The 23630-nt window shown below is 37.5% G+C and overlaps 1 protein-coding gene across 3 annotated transcripts in view; it reads right to left on the reverse strand.

The window, feature by feature from the left end:
* Positions 1-2228: 2228 nt before the first annotated feature.
* Positions 2229-23630, reverse strand: part of osbpl6 (oxysterol binding protein-like 6) — an 81396-nt gene continuing 59994 nt past the window's right edge. For 2 of the 3 annotated variants that reach the window (XM_065293186.1, XM_065293184.1), the window contains 11 exons: positions 21414-21551; positions 18272-18359; positions 16887-17140; positions 14639-14776; positions 12824-12887; positions 12663-12741; positions 12435-12579; positions 11273-11417; positions 8759-8885; positions 8066-8188; positions 2229-6810 (listed from right to left, as the gene is read on the reverse strand). In XM_065293186.1, coding sequence (XP_065149258.1) covers positions 6702-6810; positions 8066-8188; positions 8759-8885; positions 11273-11417; positions 12435-12579; positions 12663-12741; positions 12824-12887; positions 14639-14776; positions 16887-17140; positions 18272-18359; positions 21414-21551 — 1410 coding nt within the window. In that variant the 3' untranslated portion in view covers positions 2229-6701. The remainder of the gene's footprint in view (positions 6811-8065; positions 8189-8758; positions 8886-11272; positions 11418-12434; positions 12580-12662; positions 12742-12823; positions 12888-14638; positions 14777-16886; positions 17141-18271; positions 18360-21413; positions 21552-23630) is intronic. The other variant, XM_065293185.1, reaches the window with a different exon arrangement.

Consider the following 23630-nt stretch of genomic DNA (forward strand, 5'->3'; position numbering starts at 1 on the left):
TGTGAAGTTTTTTCCCTTTTAAGTTACAATGAGTTCAATACAATCCTAAATTACACACTGTATATATAATATTTGTGTGACCCTTTATGTCTTTTTCGGGATGGTGAAGCAAATGTTAAAAGCATTAAGATTTGCTCTTTTAATTATTTGCTTGATGTTGCTGATGTGGACCGAGTTTGTTGTTTTCGTTTAGTTTCAGTAAATGTGAGCTATAGTCTGTAAAAACTGAGCTAAAGTTATTTTACTGTGATTTATGTTGAAAACAGTGATTTACTTCTGATTTAATAATGTTAAGAGCATTCTGTGAAAGTATAATCTTGATATCTTTGACATGATCTTTCTTAGTCAATATTAAAGAAACCAAACTCATGGCAAGAACATCTTTAATGCTTCCAATCTCAATGGGCAGACTGGGTTTAGTCCCAGACTAAAATGCATGTTTGAGCTGCATTCATTTTAAAACATCTTGCACTACCATTCTTAACATACACTAGCGGTCAAAAGTTCAGGAACACTTGACTGAAATGTTAGCTACTATGAAATCACTTTTATAGACAACAATATACCTGTGCCAAACATTAATTTCTTTAAACTACATCTTTATTTTAAAATATTCTTTTTGAAATACACTAGTGGATCCAAAAAGTTCAAAGTTGTTCCAAGACAAGAATGCCTATTGTTCAATATTTTAAGACAACTTTTATGACAAGTTTTGAGACACTTCAAATTAGATGACATAGGATGAATTTTAAAGATTATTGAAGGAGTTCACATTTAATCTAGGCTCTATCGGCTGCTTATTCTTCAATATACAGTCTAAAGTAATAATTTAAGAAGCCTTTTGAAAAAATGACACGAGTACGGGTTTCCATTTTCTACACTGTAATAAAATATGCAGCATGAAGTTAAAACAACTTGGTTATGCAAGTCAATTCAACATACTTATTAAGGTTTGGCTGTGAAAAGTTGAAATAACTTAAATTGTTTAACTTATTTCTTAGTTAAAGTGACAAAAATATGTTGCTTTGATAAAAATGCTGCATATTTTTCACAGTGTAGACAAATGGTGACTGCACTTCAGGTGATCAAAGATAACAGTCTTGTGATTGGATTTATCCTAGCCCCATTCATTCCTTAGGATCCAAACATGGATGAATTTTAGAAGCCACCAAACACTATGATTTTCCCTATTTAAAGACTGTTACATAAGTAGTTACGCGAGTAAACAAAATAAAACTTTTGTTTGGAGCCATAGGAATGAATGAGGCTAGGCTAAATGCTAACACTATCATGACACGCTGTATAAAGATTAAAAGTGCATGCATTGAATAAATATAGGTATGTATTCATTGATCCAAGTTGAGGTAAGAACATAGTAAAATATTGAAAAACGGTGGTGTTTTCCTTTAAGCCTCGTCTGTAAAACCATGAGTAAAAATATTCAACACAATCTCAAGGCACGTTGTGGTATAGTCACAGATTCTTTGATGGTTATGGACACGATTTTCAGGGATTTTTTTCGTGTCACTTAGAACTCATTTCTATAAATAGTGTTCAGTGTCTGTAGCATGGCTTTCTTTTTCGTGTCATTTTATATTTTGTTTTTTCCTATTTTTAAACTATTTTCACTTGGGGTTAGAATTGGGGTTTGGATTAGGATGTCTGAAATGTAACAAAGTCATTCTAACCCCAACACCTAGCGACAATGGTAAAAAAAATAGGAAAAAACAACAAAAAACACATACATAAAATAACACGAAAACTACGATTTATAGAAATTCGTACCAAGTGAAACAAAAAATACATTCTTGCTCAATGGCATAAAAACGGAAAATCACGTCCATGAACACGGATAAATCAATCAAATATTTCAATACTATACCACAACTTGCCTTTTCAAATGTACTAAAGTTAAACTGTACTAAAGTATATTTATAGTGTATAACTTTTACACTTTTATTTAGCACAAAAATAGCAATATACTACAAATGTACGTGCTGGTATTTAAGTAGTTTTTTTATTGTAAAAAGTGAAAGTTGGAGCTATTTAAAAAAATAATACTTTAATTGGTAACACCAAAAAAATAAGCTTTATAAACTTATGTAAAAGTAATCTAAAATCTTTTTTTATGTTAACCCAACTTTCACTTTTTACAGTGTACATGCAAGTATACTTTATTTTTACCTGTGTAAATACTTTGATTATTTAAAAAAAAACACAGAAACAGATCATGGCTTAGAACATAAATATGTATTTCTATGTATTTAGTGTAAATGTGAAACAGCAGGTCTAGAGAGTTTTTTATATTCATTGGTGTCCTATTAACACGTCGAGAGAAACAACAGTTGTACATCAGTCTTCTGTTAAAGCAAAGCGGTCCAGCAGCTGTGAACATCTTATCCTACACACAGTGCAGGATCTGTCAATGAATGAACCCTATCAAGAAAATCAACATCTCTATAAGGCATTAGAAATCATCATTGGCAGACTGTCACATGTTTTCATGCAATGGGGGAGAAAATGCCAGCTCAGTACACTTATCATAAACTATAACAAAAATCTCTTCCAGGATCAGCTGATCAATCTAAATAATAATAATAATAATAATATTAATAATCTCTGTATGCTTCAGAAAGATTCAATCAGATGAGCTAGAGTTTAGCTGGTGATGATGCTATTCATACAAACATAAGCATGATACAAAACTGAACTGCATTTAATAGAAATGATCCAAAAACCACAGTGAACGCTTTTATGTCCCTTTCATTTAAATCTCCAATTTTTTTCAAACAAACAGAATTCACAAATGACTAATCATAGAAAGTGGTGATGACCATTAATCATTTCCACACAGAAATATAAGATCTCCTTTCCATCAAAGCACAAGACATCTTCAGTTCATGTCGTCATGGGGTGTTGCCCTGGAGTGGATGATGTCCTTAAAGATGATTTGTGTAAATGTATGAAATGAAAAGTTCATTTTACTTAACTCTACTTTTGGAGCTCACTGTATCTACTTTGTTTTACAGACCCTTCATATCAGTACTGTGTATATATGTATATATATATATTTGATATCAGTGCGAGACAGAGCTCTGTAGGGAAAAGTGCATTAGTGTTGAGAATCTGTTGCTCAGTGTGTGTGTTAAAGTGTGTTGATATGATTTTATATATACATTAAGGCACAGTGAAAGACTCAAACAGTGAGATACAGGAGACGTGAGCTGCTCTCTCTCTCTCTCACTGTGTCTACACTGCTTTTGGCTTGTTCAGTAATCTACCAACATTACAGTAAATCTACAGTAAAGCACATTAAATAATCTTTTATTTTTTAAATATTTATAACTTCTGCTTAGGGCAAAAAATCTGCTTGCTATAGCCGGTAGCTTCTGTATAAAAATGTTTCCATTCATGCAACAATTTATGCAAGAATGTTGTGAATGTTTGTGTGATGAAAGAAGTCCATTAATGGCATGAGTGATACTAAAGTCAGTTGAGATCCAATGGCAATGTTCAGAATACAATACTAGTTCTACTTACTGCATACAATACCCTTAAACTGTACACTGCATACTACTGAAATTTCCTCACTCTAAGGCCATCTCAAATGTGTGCGCAAACATCAATGCAATAGAAAGCTCATGTTTCAGATGCGCCCGGGTCATTCGCCTGAGGCTATAGATGAACAGTAATGTTGTAAAAAAACAAAGAAGGACTTATTATTTTATAAATCATCATGGTTTCAGCTCAAACAATCTCTATAACATCGTGGATTGCGTAAAGATGAGTAAATTAATCATCAACCATCCCTCAAAAAATATATGGAGAACATAATGCATAAAATTTTAAAAAGCAGTACTCCACATTGTCGTCACATGACCTAACCATGTTCTGGAAAAAAATGTCCTAAAACTTTTGTTGGTCTGATTGATAATGATCAATAAGATGCAGAAAGTCTACCGTACACTGAAAACCCTAATAAGTTGACTGAACTCATTTGATCGAGTAAACTCATTCCCTCAATTAAATTAAGTAACGGGACTCCCAAAAACTTAAAGGTGACATAGGATGATTGAACGGAGTATTTATCCTTGTTCTGTGTTGTGACATGTAGACAAAAATGTTTTTGTTTGGGTCTGTAATGCCTTAGAAGCTTCCTAAAAACCTCTCTCAGTTATCTCTATTAGGATGGAGGATTTTAAACAAGTGGTTTTGCACCATTTTGGCTCCCCCTACTGGCTTAACTTGCAATCTCATTACTGATTGGCTGACTTTGCTGCCACTCAAAAAATGTAGGCAATTATTTTAAAGTGGAGGGGCAGTGAGATGCCTGTGATGTCATAAGCATCAGTTTTTCAGATTGGGCCGTTTTCTGGCTGACATTACTAAAAGAGGAATTTCTATGAGACTGAGATGTTTAGCATGTCTAGAACATTTTGTATGTTTGTGGATGCGGGTAGACTACCATTATTCAACAAAGACAAGGTAAAAATGGTTTTTCATTCTCTGTCCCCTTTAAATATTTAAGTTCAGATAACTTGGTGGTCACATGGATGAACTTAAATTGTTAAGTTCACCAAACTTGGGAGTTTGTGCAATGCACTTAAACAATTAAGTTCACTTGGCTTTCACAGTGACTGAACTTAAAATTGTAATGTAACTTCATATAACAAAGTGTAATGAAAATAATTCAGGACTGACTCTATGTCAATCAATTTATGGTTTGTTTTTGTAAGTTAATAAGTTAAATGAACGAAGACAGTTGAGTTATGGATCCAAAAATGCAAAATTTAAGAATACAAAATGGCATTAGGGCTTTTAGTGTACAGTATGGCAGTTTTCTGCATTTGACCGGCTATATTTTTAGTATACAGTTAGTCTCAGCCTCAGATGTCACGCCCACAGATTGTTGCCTAAACGTCTGATGTTTTCCGTACACTTTTCTGGAAACCCTGTGGGAATGTCGAAGTCGCTATTTAATTGGTTGAAATAAACCGGATTTCCAGGAGACGCGAGTATCGCGATTAGTTTCGGTCCCTGGAAAACAAAGCTCTGACGTTCCATTGAGGAAGAGAATCAGTCGTGTTCACGTGGATAATAATGAGCAGTTATCATGATCAGCTAAACATTGGATTCTCAAAAATCTGCAAAGTTCGCAGCATAAACTCTCTAAAAGACATCCAAGAGTTTTGCTTGAGGCAGTTAGTGGAGTCAAAAAGTGTGGTTCTCCTGAATTGCTTGTAGGTGTTAAAAAGTGAAGAGATATGCTTCAAACAGACGTTTAACGGGAGCGTCTCATTAGTGTGGCTGTTGATAAAGTGCACAACGTTGTTCTATGGTGAGTAATGTTGTTTATTTAGATGCTAATCGGTTGGCTGGTTATTTCAATAACTGACTTGTTGCCAGCCGGCTCGTTATTGTGGGGAGTACGAAATGTGACGCTAGACGAAACAAACTGTGATTGGTTGTTTGACATGTCGGTCAACAGCTCGTGGGCGGGCTTTATCCAGTATTGAAGGTCTGGGTACGCGAGACTAGCATACAATATACTGTATCCCACAATGCAATGCAGAACTTGATTTAAACTTGTAACAGTTTTTTTCAGATTGTGACTTTACAAATATTGACTTTAACATCTTATTTAGGAGAAAATGTCAAATAACTGTGTCAAAGACCCATGTGACCCATGTGATGTGTTTAGTGTTCCATAGTACTGCGTACGTATGGCACATATTTCAAATACTGAGTACAGCATATACAGTATTAGGAGGATTATGCAGTAAGCAGTACACGAGTACTGTATTTCAAACACCTTTTCATGAAGGGAGAAAGATTGTGATGGATGCAGTAGCGATGATCAGCCAGCAGAGGCTCCAGCGAGTTTACACACCTGCACATCTCCATTTAACATCCCTGTGTGAAAAATCTAAATGCAGCTATGAAGAATTGACTTATGCATGTGGTTTCTATATCAATTTAAGGCTTAAATTCTGGTTTAAGCAATAGCAGGACTACAGATGACTTCTGAAGACTATCTGAACAGGGACAGGGCTGCTACAGCTGATCATTACTTCTGGCCATTGGTAGATTCATTGCACCTTTAAGCAGCTACAGAGATAGCAGAAAGCCATGACTCTCGTCTCTCAACATCAGCGGATTGATATCACCTCAAATCGTTCAGTTTGATTCTTTGGAAGGATTTGAAATGTGAGGATTTCCACAATTATAAAAGCATTGTCATACAGTACATTCATTCAACTGCCCATCTGAAAGAAGAAGAAATTGTCCGATCTCATCATCAGCCTTAAACTGAAAAAGCAACAATGTCCTTTTGGTCATTTAGAAAAATACCACTAAAGTCTACATGTCGTTTTGATGTGTTTGTATAACATATTGCCAATGAAAGCTGCCTTCTACACATGCAGAATATTCTGTAGACATGATGACGGAATTCAGTCAATGAATGAGTTTCGTTAAAACCATGTCGTCGAGAAGCGAATTCTTAAGGCAAAGACATATAAGGAAGCGCAAGTGGCTTCGTGTGGACGGCTCTTACTGTTGCCCTGACAACAGCAGCATCTCTCTGCGTTACTATGGAGATGATGGAGGCGGAGACTGCTGAAGTGAGGCGCAGATCACAGGGCTTCTCCTGTTCAGTTGGGTTCTGCATAGTAAGCATCATCCGAGCAGGTGATGGGATCCTACCACAGATCCGGGTTTTCTAGTTTGAGGAATCCAGGGTCCTTTCGCAGATCCCAGTATGTGTTATTCGACACCCATCTCTCTCTTTGGTTACTGTCCGTAACCTTTCTGTTATAATATAAAGCCCAGAGGAAACACGGGTCAGGAACACATTCACAGATAAAGGTACAAAAGCTGACCCCTTTAAAAAGGTCCCTTTAAATTCGGTTCATGCTTGAAAACCCTCCAATGTGGCTGAATTTTCAACAATTCTGCAAAGATGAGTGGACCAAAATTTATCCACAGCGTTGTAACAGACTCATTGCAAGTTATTGCAAATGCCAGATTGCAGTTGTTGCTGCTAAGGGTGCCCCATCCAGTTATTAGGTTTAGGGGGCAAACACTTTTTACAAAGGGTCATGTGGGCTTGGATTTTATTCTGCCTTCATAGTAAAAAAACCCATTATAAACTGCATGTTGTGTTATCTTTGATTGATATTTGTGTGAATTGTTAATGATCTGAAACATTAAAATGTGACTAATATGCAATACATAATAAATCTGGAGGGGGCAACACTTTTTCATACCACTGTATATAGCAGATGCCCTTAAAATAAATGATAATGTTATCATCAGCATCATTAAAGGAAACTCTTTTGCGGCTCCCAATCGCATCATTAGATTATGATTTCACAGACAGGATCACATTTAGGTCACAAGACACACATAAACCAATGAGTTTTAAAGTTATCGTTCTTATTTTTTTAATATATTTTGGTAACTTGGTTTATGCTTTACTACATAAGTTTTGTCATACACGCCAATTATTTCACTTTTTTGTTGGATGATTTTATTAAATGAATGGTGATGCTTTTAAGAGCTTCAACGTGTATATTTGTTTTAAAAAAAAGTATATCTAGGATGGCATGAGGATGGACTTATGTAAGTATGGATGTTTAATAAACTCTTTATTTATCTTTATGGGAAAGCTGTGGATGTAGAAAGCCTCTATTAAAGCAACACTATGTAGTTTCCATGTACAGCTCCCCCATGTGGTTGAAAAGCGCAACAGTGCCTGGTATCAGACACTCTTCTGCAGGCAGGGGGAGGGAGGGACGGGGCTGTGTGCTCTACCCTCCACCGCCACTTTCAAAGTGTGCTTGTAGCAGCTAGAAGTTTGCTCAGGTTGCAGCAACAGTACAATTTGTCCAGTTAAAAGTTGTTCTATCACTGAAATAATTTTAGAGACATTACTTAAAGGTAAAAAAACTACATAGTGTTGCTTTAAAGGAGGATGTATATAAAGATGTGAGAGCAGAAGCACAGATGATGAATGCAGTAATGTTAGAAGGTAGAGATGAGACAGGTGAGAAGATGCACTGACTTGAAGAATCGTGGCTGGTGTTTAATGTTATTCTCCTCCATCCATTTCCTCCTGTGTCTCTGCTGTTCTTCAATTCTCTGTTTCTCAGCTCCTGCCATCTGAACGTTTCCTTCCTCCAGACACCTGTCACACATTCAACACGCACATCATCATCATCATTTAACCTTGAGCTTTACATCAATGTAAAACTGAACATTAAATATACTCATATAAAACTAAAATAATAAACACTTTAAGATCACATTGTGTGTTTTTAATGAAAACAATTCTTAGTAAGGCTCAAATGCTTTTCTCTTTAGTGACTTTCAGTACAATATGGTCATATTATGGTAATGAATCATGTAGGTGTCTTCAGAGGAAATCAAACTCATGACTGTGATGTTGCTAACAAATTGAGCTTCAGCCAAAGAATCACAAAAAAAACATCCAATATTCCTCTGTTGATATGAACAGATTTTGAGAACAAAGTGCAACTTAACCAGGCATTAAAAATATTCACAAAGCATCTCACAGTAAAAAAAATAAGTGTGGGTTTTTAAGCTTGTGAAATCTGTGTAATACTTTTAATGCAACAATATCATCCAGAGAAAATCAAGGTTTTATAATGAAGTGGTTTTTATCTGAGACTGTCAGTCATTTTGTTCTCCACATATAAAAACATCAAATGTGTATGTGTTTGTGTTATATGTGTACCTCTGGTCCGGTCTGAAACGTGCATCTGTTGGTGGCAGAAGATCTTTCATCTCAGGAAACAGCTCATTGAGCTCTATAGCAAACCTACTGAAGCCGTAATACAGCTCATAATCTGTGGGCATAACACCTGCATGCACACGCACACACACACACACACACACACACACAGAAAGACAGAAAGAGAGACAGAGAGGGAGAGAAAACCTCAGTACTGCATATGGTGCTGGATTCACAAAACATACTTAAGAAGAAAGTTAAGAATATATTTTGTATTCTCAAAAAACCTTTTTAAGAAAGTTCTTATTTTTTCCTTAAGGATGACTTAAGCCCAGACATGCTTCACTCTTCGTGTCTGTCTCTTGGTGCATAAAGCATGCACGCACGCACAGAGCGCTCGACCCACATGACGGACCGATTGGGACATTAGGGACTGATGTTAATTTACCCACCGCCTTAATACCAGCTGGCCTCTGGAGAATAACATCTTATATTCTTAACACATCACCCATTTGTAGTATATCACGTTAATGATCGCAAGGTACGGTAGTGAAAAGATTAATGGATATGTGTATTGTTACCTCATTAGCAGGGTAGAAGACTTCATTATAAAGCTTGTCATTTTACTCTTAAAATAAAATTTTTAGATATTCTTAAGAAAACAAATTCCTAAGAAATGTTTGAGAATTGCACTTAGGATCATTCTTACAAACTTCTTATCATTTATCTCAAGAACGTTCTTATTTTTTGCCTTAATGTTTTCGTAAATCCGGTCCCCAGGGGTCCTCAAAGTGGAGTTCAGGGACCCCTGGTGGTCCTTAATGATTAGCCAGGGGGTCGGAAAAATAATAAATGATATAATTGTGTTGTATTATTAATAAGGGAATGTTTACATGTACAAACCATGTCGGTCTTACTACAATTTAAAGCTAAATCATAAATATAACTGTTGAATCGAAAGATATAAATGTAATTTGAACAAAACAACCCTTATAAAAACACATAGGTTTAATCACTATAAAATAAGTGTAAAATATGCTTTAAGGAAAGTGCTTAGTAATGGTTAGAGTTTTAAGGGGGTCCTTTGATACGTTTCTCTCCTGTAAGGGGTTTCTCCTGGCTGCAGAAAGCCATGATGTATATCTACACTTGATCTCGCTCTTTGACTGTATGTGGCACTGTAACTGCACTCCCATTGGCAAGGACCTACACTTTATTTATTGGCACACACGTCAAGTGAATTGAGATTATTTACTGCCCACAAATATTTCTTACTGAACCGTAAACTGTAGTTTCCATTGTTCAATTTTGGGCCTTTTTCAGCCACATAAAAATTGTAAGGTCACTTATAAAAGTAACTTCATATCCACAATAAACGACTGCTTAACAAACAAATTATTAGCTTGTTTCTTTTTACAAGCAAATATTTGACTGGTCTGTCAGTAAAACTACACAGTAACTCAGAGTCCAGAAGGGAAACCCTTGATAGGGCTGCCAAATATCTCATGATTTCGATATAATACACAGCGGTTAGGTCCAGAATGCTGTCATTTATTTTTTATGTTACAGTACTGATCAATCTACATGTTATTTAATGCTGTAAATTTAAAGCCTTTTCAGAGTTTTTCAGTATAAAAGTAAATCAGGTTTAAAGGGCCAATATTCCATGGCTAAAAAGCATATTACTGTGCATCTGGTGTAATGCAACGTGTTTGCGTGGTTTATGGTTTAAAAAACGCATTATTTTCAGTTACCGTACATTATTGTAGCACCTGCCTTCAGTAACACATCAACTTGTACAAAGCTCATCGTTCTGAGAAAGCGCTGCTATCCAGTGCGTTGTGATTGGCATAATACACTGCTAATGTGGCGACTTTGTGTGTTGCAGCATTTATTAAAACATCTCTTTAAGCCATATATCAGCTTTTCTACATACACTTATGATTTTGTAGTGTTTTAATCCTGATGTTTTATGCACATTTTGAATTTAAACAAAAACATCTGGAAGAAAACACTGTTGCATTATATTGAGAATGAAAATTTAGCTCATTTAAGTTTATTTTAATAGTGTTCATACGGTTTTATTCTCAACAATTCAAGTTACTGCTATGTTGCTTTTGAAACAAATGATAAAACTTAAATTTAAAATAAAAATGTAATTGAAATTATACTAAAGTTGCACATTGTTACTTTAGACCCTGTCAGCTGGGACGAAAGTTAAACAACAGTACAAGAACGATTTTGTTGTGTTACTTTAATTTTTATTAATTATACCTGACATACGTAACTGCAAAGATATTTTGACATTTATCTACATTTGTTCAATATTCCACCTGTTATTGATCAACCACACTTGAGTTATTGACCACAGCAAAAATATATCTCTGTCTAAAACATTATCTCTTACATTAAATGTCCCCACTCTGCACTGTATTGAGTCTTAATTCTGTACTCTGTGTCTGTACGAATGTGTGTGTGTGTGTGTGTGTGTGTGTGTGTGTGTGTGTGTGTGTGTACCTGGTCTCCAGATGCACTTGGCTGAAGGTGGAACTCCACAGTAAAGACCCTCATGCCATTTCCCAAATAGTCTGTGAATGACTTTGCCCTCCTGGTCCATTACAGATCCCTGCACCTCATTCACATTCGAGCTCCAGTAATTTCCCTGCAAACACACACACACACAGACACACAAAATGGAAACAATACTCATCACACAAACACTTGTTGCCATTATAAGGTTGTGATATAAGAAGTTTGTTTAGCTTGTGTTTGTGTGTTATCAGCTGCTGAATGCTCGCCCTCTGGGGGGGATTTTGCAGTACTGCACAGCACCTGCATCTGTTTGCTTATGTTGCATATGTACCAGTATATGTTAAAGGCAGGGTATTTGATTTTGAAAAATGCTAACTTTAGCTTACTAGCACTGAAATCACAATCCCACCCTCCGTTCAAATCACCATCCAAAGCCACGCCTCCTCCAAAACACAAACACGCACGGACCAGACTTCCACATCTCATGTTTCATTCACCAGTGAGAAAACTTTGCAGTACAAAGTGAATGACATTACAAAAATAAGATACAGCACGTTTTCAGTTGTGTAGATGTAGTTTTGAAAACGATATCGTTTTTAATTCGCGAAGGTACAGAAACTACATAGTGGTCAATCAACAGGAAAGTTTGTTTTCCTCTGTTTACAGAGCGGATGTGAGTGCTCTCATGACGTATGATGTCTGCCACAGATGACAATTATTTATACAAATACATTGAGACAACTTAACATAGTGATTGCTATCAGGATGTGAGAAGACTCAACCAGCATAACTAACTGTTTCTGGATCGAATCAGATACCCTGCCTTTAACTCTTTACCCACAAGTTTTTTATAGAATTAAAAATAATAGATAATTTTTGTGAAGGGCTTTTGCTAGAGATCAGATTCAGAGCGATCCTCAAAACATACACAGAGTTTGCCCTAAGGGGATACTTTTGGGTTTTATAAATTGGGTTAGAGCGCCACCTGGTGAATAATAGCGGAAATATGGATTGCCGCTAAAACTTGTCAATGGCAGATGAGCGTTTTCTCCTAATTGACGAGTTAACCCGTCAATGGCGTGGAGGGAGTTAAAATTAAAACCAAACTGATGCACGCGCGTGCGTGTGTGTGTGTGTGTGTGTGTACCTTAATAAAGGTAAGTTTGCAGATGCAGGTAGGGTTGCGTGTGTTTCTGATGGTAATCTCTCCATAGTGTTCAATCCAACGTCTGCCACTGAGAATGTTGTGTACGCATGTCGTCACCTTATTCCATTCATAGTGTTCACCATAACTATTAACACATACAAAAATCACACTTGAATAGAGAAAGAGAGACATATACAGGAGAGAGAGCAAGAGAGAGAGAGCGAGTACCTGGGCAACATAATATTCACTGTTCCAATAGGAAGGATCTCCATAGACTTCCCCCAAAATTTATTCTTCCACCTGACATCTGAAGCACAGAGACATACAGACGTTGGGAGTGTGATGATGTAAATATGAGAATATAAAGAGATGAATAGGATGTGTCTTACCCTGCCAGAAGGTGAAGTTCTGTGATTCACAGTGACAGGCAGAGATGGGTGGATGATGGCTCACCTGCACATAGATAGGCAAATACAATGAACTGATCATGAACAAGGACACAAATCCTATCAAATACACATTCCTGTCAACCCTCCCATTTTTCTCAGCATTCTCCCTTATTTTACCATTCTAACTTACCATCATCCCATTTAAATTATTTCCCCTATTTCTCCTGTATTTTTAATCTTTCTCTAAAAAATCCCACTGGCCGTATTTGATGTTTCACAACGCTAGCGTGAGCAGCACGTGAGGACAGCGTTTACTGTACGTGGCCATTTTGCTTTCACACCGGCTGCGTTTGCAGCACAAACTGTGCAGTTTAAATAACAGTATAAAAATCTCAAGTTCACATTACATTATTTTACATGCATTTATGAGCAAAACCTCTCCAAGACGCCTTTTGACGGTCAGTGTAATTTATATAACTGATTTATTTAATCCACATTATTTTCATGCTGTTCTGGTCCATGCAATGAAAGATATAGATACAATACACAATTATATACATAAAAAGTCCATGGCACATTATTAAATCTGTTTCTCTGAAGTTTTACGATACAACAAAAAATTCACTCTCAGTGATTGACAGCATGAACCAGTCGATCGTGTTTCCCTTTCAACAGTTTAAGCATAAGATTTAGATTAATAGATGTATCGGTTTCTCTGAAGATTATTAAGATAGATGAGGATTCATTTAGTGACAGCGCAGTCTTCTGGCAGCAGTGTGTTTTTAAATATTTCATTGCTTTCTTTTAAATTGCTCAAAGTCATGACTGTTTGAAACACACTTGGCGTGTAACAAAGTGTAAAATTACACTTTTTCGCGTCAATCCACAATCATTTAAACCATAAACAATGCACTGTTCAGCGACGCTGCTACCACATGTGGTGTGCATGCTTTAACTTGTTAACACGGGCGGCGAAAAAAAAACACGCGCTGCTCACGCTTGTGGTGTGAAACTGTCGTTAGTGTTGTAAAAAAGTGTTAACCTCCGCTAAAGCAGACGACAGTATATCTGTAACATATCAGTCAAAAAAACCCACCCGCCAATAAAACAAGAATAGCAGTCGAAGAAGAAAAGCTTCCTGAGGGCAGGTGGAGAATGCAGAGCCACTTGCAAAGATACAACCGCCTCGGGCATTTAGTGCACCTCCATCCACTCCCCGCGTACACAAACTCGCACACTTGGATGTGCACTTTGCGTGAAACACTGCTGTTTGTGCTTAACCACTTAACCCAGAAGGTGTTAAGGAATGCAACGTCTGTGATCTACATTTATAACAAGTACCTTGCAGATGCAAGAGAGTCATACAATAAATTATATAAATTATAAGGTATACCCATCCATTCCCAAGTGTAGCACGGTTTGGGAAATGTCCCATATTTTCAAATCCCAATGTTGATGGGTATAAAACACATAACATCATAATACTGTATCAGTGCTCACGCAACAGCAATGTCGCATATCTTGTTGAAGTTTTAGATTAAATATGTGCATGTGATAGAAAACATCCACAGACTTCTGCTGTGAACGTACTGCATTATGTCCCACATACACACAGCCAGTGGGAAAGTTTAGTGCTGACAACAAAGTCAAACAATAAAGAAACTTCACCTGAGGGTGAATACTGCATTACACGCACATGCACGCACGCGCGCACACGCGTACACACGGGAGCAGCAGAGTAAAGCATTCACTAAAAGTAAAGTGTTCACCGGGACCTACAGATAAAGTGTGTGTGATGCATTATAAAGTTGACACCTGTTCAGAGAAGAAGCAGAAGCCCTTGTCTTCACGTACACACTCGTATGTTTCTCCCAGCAGTGGGTTGAAGGGTTTACTGCCTGCTCTGTAGTAGGTGGAGGAATATCCAGAAACAGCAAACGCAGCCACGATTACCTGCACAAACAAACAAAGCAACCTGTCAATACGGTCATTATACTGACAGCAGCACTGTGTACTCTTAGAAGAGACGGAGCGGCGCTTATGAAAGATGATAATGGAGTAAATGTGCCTTTAGCCTCAGATTCAGGGGAAATTGAAATGGCTGATTCTTGATACATCCTGATTTTGAAAGTAAGGTGATCCTGGGTCAACATATTTTCAACATCTTGTAACAGTTCAAGTGTAAACATAACCCAACCCCTAAACTACAGTGAAATATAAGTTTAAAGAGTCCCTATTTTCCTTATCATGATTTTACAATTCCTCTGGTGTGTAGGTGTGTATTCGTTCATGTTAACCATCTGACAAGTTTCAAATCCCAAAGTCTACAATGACACAAGTTATCGTCTCCAACATAAATCTCTTTTCTTGGACTTAAACAAACGGATTGTAGGCAACAGTTTACTTCCTTGGGTCGGATGACACGAACAAGACCGAAATTTTCATAATTCCTCCCCCTTTGGACTCAGCCTGTAAGTTAACTCCTGTTGGCATTGCATTGTGAATGCGTTTCAGGAATGAGGGTGAAATCTGAAGCTACATAAACCACGTGAACACATTGTATTATATCAAATACACAAAATAACGTTTTTAGCAATGAATAAATGCACTTTAACATCCTGCTCAAGCCATCAGCTTGGTCATCTGCATTTCCTGGATCAGATTCTGGCTGATAAAGTACAAAACACAATATTAACTCCTGTTGGGAGCTGATCTTCCAAATATGGTATGGAGCGTCACATTTCTGCCACACGCTTGAGGTTTGCAGCCAATCAAAACACACTGGATAGCTGGGCTTCTAAAACAATGAGCTTTGTAGAAATCAATGCTTTTAGAAAGGCGGGGCATGGAGGAGATATGAGGAATGTGTTTTTTGAACCATAAACCACGTAAACATATTGCATTACACCAAATAATGTTTTTAAGCAATGTCATAGGGTCTCTTGTAATAAAAAACTGTGTACTCCAGTCTCTGTCCTAACATCTGATTAGTTGTCAAAATGTTATTCTAGGATGTTGACCCAGAAACACTGGCAACTCAATGCAGAAACATTGTAGAGGTCATGCTTCACATTGAAATCAAACCTCTCTTGAGGATCTCTTATGATAAAAAAAATCAACAACACCTACAATGACTTAAAGTTTTAACATCTGTTTCCTGGCAAACTCATGGCCATGACAATCTGCCTATAACAGCAACACATCAAACAGTCAATGAGAGCGGGCAGTGAGCTGTATGTACAGTATAAAGGTGTACAGTACATCAATGTGTGCCAAACTACAGAGCTAAACAGATGGGAATTCTTCTTCTGCCCTCATAAAGTCTGTTCATCCACGAGGGACATGAGCTCCTGCTTTAGGCACTGTATGACTTTACAGATCCGATTATTTCACTGCATGTAGGCCAGTGTGTGAACAATCATGTGCTGTATGTCCTCAGACTCTGAGCATCTTTCCTTTCTGGAAAATTCAGTTCATTTAGGTCATTAGCACATGAAGTTAATATGACAGGATACTTCCAACAGGGTTACTTTGCCGTCATTTGAATGACTGGATGTAAGTAGGAAAACATTACAATCTGAATTTCTAGATTTTGTTGTCCAGGAAGTATTTAACCTTAGGGTAGGCAATTTCAAAAAGGCTAGCAATAGCAAGCTAGCTTTGAAAGCATGAGATCTCACCCTCCCTTCAAAGTGCTCTCAAGCCTTTAAATACAACATATGTATTTTACTTGAATGGATAACGCAATATCAAACATCTGCAAACTAGATCTGCATGCCAGACCTTTTCTAAAAAAATACTCTTTAATTTTTACAATGATGCCATCAAGTTGTTTTTTAGTGGATGTCTGATGTGAGTTTCCTTCAAGTTTATTGTGTCTTGCGGGGAGGCAGGGTATCCTGTTTTATCTTTCTTTGAAATGAATGTTGCTTTGTTTGAAAACGTTGCTATCTAACAGAATGACCTTTACACATATTCAAGCAAAGCTCATGTGTCTCACTGTATGACATGATGTTATGATTATGTCTGTAGCTCTGATTTCATTGGCTGTCAGGTTTCGTACCATGCGTTCATAGAGATCATCTGTGTGAGCAGCTTTGTCCAGCAGTTCTGTGTACTCCAGCTCTTCACACATGTGCTGTAACGTGTTGAGCGGTTCGTTCAGTTCCACAGGCATGGAAACCTTCGACAGGTCCTTCCCAATGTTGTTCTTCAAGATGTTCCACAGGTTAAGGTTGGATGTGTCAGGGGCGGGAGACGGGAGACACGTACGTCTCCCATTTCGGAGCACGCCACTAGTCACATCTCCATTCAGCACTGTGGAAGAAACAGACAGTCACGTATAGATTATTTGGTATATTTACAATAAATGTTTTAAAAACGGTGCTCTGCATTTTCTATTTGACCTGATGACCAGTAAGTTTTTTAAAGACCTAAAGATAACACATGTAGATGAAAAACTTAATTTAACTAGATTACAAAATGGGTCTAAATAAAAAGTCGATTCATTTCCCCAAATTAGTTCGTATATGAACTGCCATTTTAACAGATTTAGTATTTTGTCAGTGGTAAACATTTTTAACGGATTTTAAGTTTTTGCATTGAAATGCTTTAAATCTAGAAGCAACTATTGGTGACAGGCTCTCTTTGCTGCAAGAAGCCTGCTCCTACGTCACACTAAGTTTGTGTCGTCCTGGATACATATTTTAGAATCCTAAAATGGAAGCAACAGCCAAAGCCTGCAGGGATAAACGGACGTCTGACTATAAAGTGAGTGTTTCTATTTTCTTTGTTATACTAACGTGGCATGTATGTACACAATAGCATACAGCTGAGTGCTGTTCTGGTTAGTGGGAGTGGCTTGCAGAGCTGTACATTGTGGTGCATTGTGGGAGTTGTAGTTTTCCATACAAATGCACACTAAAGTCACGCTTTGTCTTTTCTTGGTCAAATAGCCACCAAATTTTAAATTTATGTTACATCACGACTACAAATATGACCCCCTTTCAATAGAGATTAATGTTTTTATCTATGAAATGTCCTTTTAAAGCATCCTCTTACAGATCTTGTATATGCTAGGCACATAGTCTATTGCATTCATCCACTGGTTTACTGAGACTTTATCAGATGTTTAAAATGGTTATTGTAAGTGTATAAAAAGCAAAAAAGGTCTAGATCAACCCGATATCCAATCCCACCCCTAATTGAAATCTTTACTGACAGTTTTGTGAGAATGACCCATCAAAGGTTTACTGGTATAGCTTAATGAAATACCTTTTATTGATAAAAAAATTATTTTCTCAGCATTGGGCGCTGAGTTCAAAGGCTTTTGTGCCCTAACAGCCACTATAATTAAAAAACAATCATGTTAACTAACATGCTAAATATAAACTTTCACTAAGGTCATGTCAGTGTTGTGCTGTAATAAATGCTGAATGCAGATCTTACTCTGTCTGGAAACGTTATCTATGACGCTGGCATTGTCCTCTGAAATGTTATCGCTCACATCACTGACGTAAGACTCATCATCAGAGGCCTGAGAGAGAGAGCGAGAGAGAGAGAGAGAGAGCGAGAGAGAGAGCGAGAGCGAGAGCGAGAGCGAGAGAGAGAGAGAGAGAGAGAGAGAGAGAGAGAGAGAGAGAGAGAGAGAGAGAGAGAGAGAGAGAGAGAGAGAGAGAGAGAGAGAGAGGAGAGAGAGAGAGAGAGAGAGAGAGAGAGAGAGAGAGAGAGAGAGAGAGAGAGAGAGAGAGAGAGAGAGAGAGAGAGAGAGAGAGAGAGAGAGAGAGAGAGAGAGAGAGAGAGAAGGGGAGGTGAGGTTACTCACTGTCTTTCATTTTGTGCAATGCTGACTAATAGGAAAACATGCACACGTCTACGCAATGACCTACAACAATCTGTGTGTGCAGATATGCACACTAACACACAATCAGGCACACAAACACACAAAAAAACAAATCAGGACAGCTGTTAAAGGTCTGTTACATAAATGATGAATGTAATTATTCACCTGAACTTTGGCTGTGTGTACCTTTACCTATACAATAGTAATCATTTTGGGTTGTAATTTTCTAGGCAGTAACTGGTAATGTCCAAAAAGCCCACACATTTTTAGAGACATGAAGAAATACTCTAAACATCACCACATACTTCATCCTAATTCGTCAGAAATTGATATTGGAAAGCAATGCCGAATGGTTAAAAATAGCATTATCACAGTTTCTCCTCAAGGTCTGTTATTAAATTGGGGGGCGGGTTGTTAATGCTATTTCATGCATTCTAACTTATTAACACCCTTTAAAGGGGACAGAGAATGAAAAAAACATTTTTACCTTGTCTTTGTTGAATAATGGTAGTCTACCCACATTCACGAACATACAAAAAGTGCTAAACATGCTAAACATCTCAGTCTCATAGAAATTCCTCTTTTAGAAATGTCAGTCAGAAAACGGCCCAATCTGAAAAACTGATGCTTATGACATCACAGGCATCTCACTGCCCCTCCACTTTAAAATAATTGGCTCCATTTTTTGAGTGGCAGCAAAGTCAGCCAATCAGTAATGAGATTGTAAGTTAAGCCAGTAGGGGGAGCCAAATAGGTGCAAAACCACTTGTTTAAAATCCCCCACCCTAATAGAGCTATCTGAGAGAGGTTTTTAGGAAGCTTCTAAGGCATTACAGACCCAAACAAAACATTTTTTGTCCTCATGTCACATCACAGAACAAGGATAAATACCCCGTTCAATCATTCTATGTCAGCTTTAAGAGTTAGATTCCTTGTGCTAAACAAGTGTCCAAAATAGCAGTTGGACGCATGACGGAGTATTTCTGTGCCGAATGCACTTCACCAGGGTTCCTACAAGTTTCAGAAAGTTGTGAAAATGAGATGCATATGTAACAATATTGCTTTACAACCAAAACCTGACATCAAATCAACATCACCAGAGAGGTGTTTTTTGTTTGTGAGGGAAATTTAGGCTTGTTCAGCTTCCCATTGAACCCAGCATTATGTTAAACAAGGGATATAGTTTGTTTATCCGGAGTTGTGCATGTGTGTGTGTTTAAAAAGGGATTTTTTTATATGGAGCAGTCCCAACCGGGTCATGAGTCACAGGCGGTAAGTATAACTTAGAGCTGGTGAAAAAAATCGTCTACGATTCACCGATTCTCATGCGCATCTCATCAGTAAAGCCGATTCAGTGATGAGTAGTAAATTGCCATCACCTGCTTTTACATGGAGCGGCATTTACTACACAGAGCCGTACTTCACGGAAAAGCTAGGCAAACTCGCGTTCCTAATTGTGGAAGATCGTCTTCGATATATTGCTATACAGTATGTACGAACCCTTACAAAAATTAACCACGTTTTTTGTTGTGTAGTAAAAGTGTAGTCAGTATGGGTCTCATTCATGAAACATGAGCGAATTTTTGTGTAAATTGTCCGTAAAGTCGATCTGGCGTAAATTTTCGGATTCATGTTCGTATTTTCAAAAGGTTAGCTGGTATGACAAATGTACACCTGCTCTCCACCACATGTAAATGGTGCCTAAAACATTCAAACGTTCTGTATTTATTTAGACAAGCTAAACTATGCTGTCTTTATTCTTTTTTTTACCATCTAACTTTGGGAAAAATAGACCTCGTCACTGTCCTTTTTTACATAGCCATCCAATCACAGTAGAGGAGGGGCGGGACAAACACTACATTGACCAACCATCATGCTTCATACTTCAAAGCGCTCTCCAGCGACACCATGCTGGTCGTTTTCAAAAGAGTACAAGGCATTACTTCAGCTGGCTTAAAAATGCTTGGGTGGACACAGTTTAAATAATTTTATTGATAGGCATGTAGCATATAAGTCGCTTATGCATATATGCAATATAATTTGTATGCAACATATCGTCGCTGCCCGATGAAACTCACGTATGTCCAAAACGGTTACTTTTCAGGAAGTGAAAAAAAACACTGTATTTCAAAAGCAGTTGAATGTAGCGTTGTCATTAGGGTTGTGCAAAAAAAAATCGATTCACATTTTAATCGCAATTCAAGCTTTCAACATATTTACTCGTATAATGTAGCCAAACCAGAGAATGGGGTTTAGAGGATTACAGCATTCCAAGATACGCAATTTGCATAGCTGTAGTTTATAGACAGAGACTGTTTAGGAATGATTGGAATTCATTAAATTTACACACATTTCACTATCAAATTTGACGTTTACAAAGTATTTGTGAATCAGGAGGAGAGTTTTCAGAAAGGTCTGTTTACGCGCAAATCACCCACATATTTACTCGTATATTTACGAATAAGACCCCATGTTTTTTTGTGTGTGTGTGTAATGATTACTATTAGCTGTAGTAAAACCATGATTAATTTTGTAAGGAAAAATAAATGCACAGGTTTTTTGCTAAAAGCTACATCAAAAAAAGTAGTTATAACTTGATATTAAATACCACTAATATTTTATTTTATTTTATTTTACAGTTAATCTGCCTTATTCTGTCCTGTGTGATCTTTACCTTCTGCAGCATGCCTTAACATTATATCAACACAGACACACACACACACAGACACACACACACACGTGTCTCACCTCATTCTCTGAAGAACTCGCTGACAGAAGAACCTCCTGAGCGTCAAAGAACTCGGACACAGACTCTGACATGGACAATCTGCTTTCATTGGTCATCTGCTGAGACAGAGGGACGCCCACATGAAGAGACTCACCTGCCTGCACAACACAACACACAAATATAAAGACGCATTCAGTTCAGAACACATACAGTACATGAGAAAACTTGTGTCAAGTCCAGTTAAATGCTGCTGAAAATATCGCTTTTTTACAGCATCATTAGACAACTAATAAGAGGTCAAGTATTGTTTAAAATTTGCTGCAAGTGTTACAAAACTACAAATGTGTGGGTCAAAGAAAATTTTCTTAAACAATAAAACAGCAAAAACATTGGCAGAAAGGAACAGTGGATGTAGGTCAGGAAAATTATTCTCAACTCATTCCGTTTGACTGAGCTGAATCCATGTGCCGTATGAAAACCACTTATGTTCAAAATGAGTGTTCAGAGAAACCATATAACCTAATGTGAGTGTCAAAAGGTTTCAGGTTATTGAAAATTGAGTCATTAGGTCCAGCGATTGCACTGTTTGTCCATATAGCAGCCAAAGAGTATAAGGTCAGAGAGTACAATGTCCCTTTCGTCCTCTCTCTCTCTCCACCCTTCCCAGCTTTCCACACAACTTCTTTACAAATCTAAAATATGGGTTTACATCTTATTGATGAAATTTTATCAATATTTGGTTGGGTGTTTTACTGTTTTGGCCACCCACTCTATGAACACATAGTACACAGTTACAGTTCGTAAAGTAATTTCTGCTGTGTCAATCATCACAAGTGTACTGTGTTGTATACTGTGTGAAGTATGCTGACTCTTCCAGCATCCTCTCTATCACCCACAATTCAATGATGCTAAATACTTGATGTTTAAGGGAACACCAGAGATGTGCAGTGTCTAAATCATGCATGCCAATAAAAGGCCATCTGTATTATGATGTTTCCAGATTTCTCTGAGGAAGGCTTAACAAAGATGACATAGTATGGCAATCCTTCTCATTCCCTATTCAGGAAACCAAGGTTATGTATAGGTTTCTTGACACTGTGCATCTGCAATACTTTGGGGAAATGATACCAAAGATAGAATGACAGTCCACCAAAATCATGAAATAAACACAGCACAAGTTTTGCAAACAGTGAACAGATTTAACCCATAAGAACCTGAGATCCCAGGGTTTAGTCCTGAGTTTAAAACCGAAATCCACCTGTGTGGTTGACAAAAATGTTCCTTCCTTGGTTCACAGACTGAAAAGATGGGGGAAAAAGTATTACAACTTGATTTTTTAATTTATGTCAACTTATCACAAGCCAAAACTTTAAATATTAGGTTGAATTGACTTGCAAGACCAAAATGTTTTAACTTTTTTACAGTGTAGAGGAAGGCACCTTCAGAACATAATCCACGGCAAATATGCAATGAGGCTTTAACAAGGCCAGAGGAAAAATGCAAATAAGTGGGGCAGGAAAAACCCACGTTTAAGAGACATCAGGCTAGCAAAAGAACCACCTTAAGGGTGATAAATTTATTCAAATCTGACTCTGACAAGGATTAGCCTGATAATTGTGTTATCAAAGAGCAAATGCGGAGCAACAATGGCGATCAAGCACACTTACAAGGCGTGCACACCAAAGCTTTTACACCCGCAGTGTTTTCAATTGTTTCCAATGGAAGCGTGGTGTTTTTCAAAAAGCAGCTGGCAGATTTTTTCCACACTGAAAGCCGGCGCTCTGCGTTTTTTCCACGCTCATGAAAAGCTCTGCTCATCAATGTCAGTTCTCACACGGCCTTCCAATCACAGCAGAGGAAGGGCGGGACAAAAATCACAACAACTGGCTCACACCTCAAGTCTCAGAGCTTCCAAAGTGCTCAGTTAAATTAAAGCATTCGGCGTCCTCGAGGCGTTTTCAGGCACGTTTAAAAGTTTTGGTGTGCATACCCCTTTAAAGTGTCCAGAGGTTGCCCCTGCCAAAAAACATACTTGGTAGAGCAGTGGTTCTCAAACTTTTTCAGCGTGCGGCCCCCCTTGTATATGGTGCATTCCTTCGCGGCCCCCAATTTTTTTTATAACAAATTTGTTCTTTTAATAAGACAAAACATATTAAAGTACACAAAGTTGTGCTGTTGGTTAGTAGCCTTATTTTTTTTTTAGGTTTAATTACACAGAATTCATGATAAATTAATGT

The sequence above is a fragment of the Paramisgurnus dabryanus genome, chromosome 15 (genome assembly GCF_030506205.2).
Source record: "Paramisgurnus dabryanus chromosome 15, PD_genome_1.1, whole genome shotgun sequence".
Classification (NCBI taxonomy): domain Eukaryota; kingdom Metazoa; phylum Chordata; class Actinopteri; order Cypriniformes; family Cobitidae; genus Paramisgurnus; species Paramisgurnus dabryanus.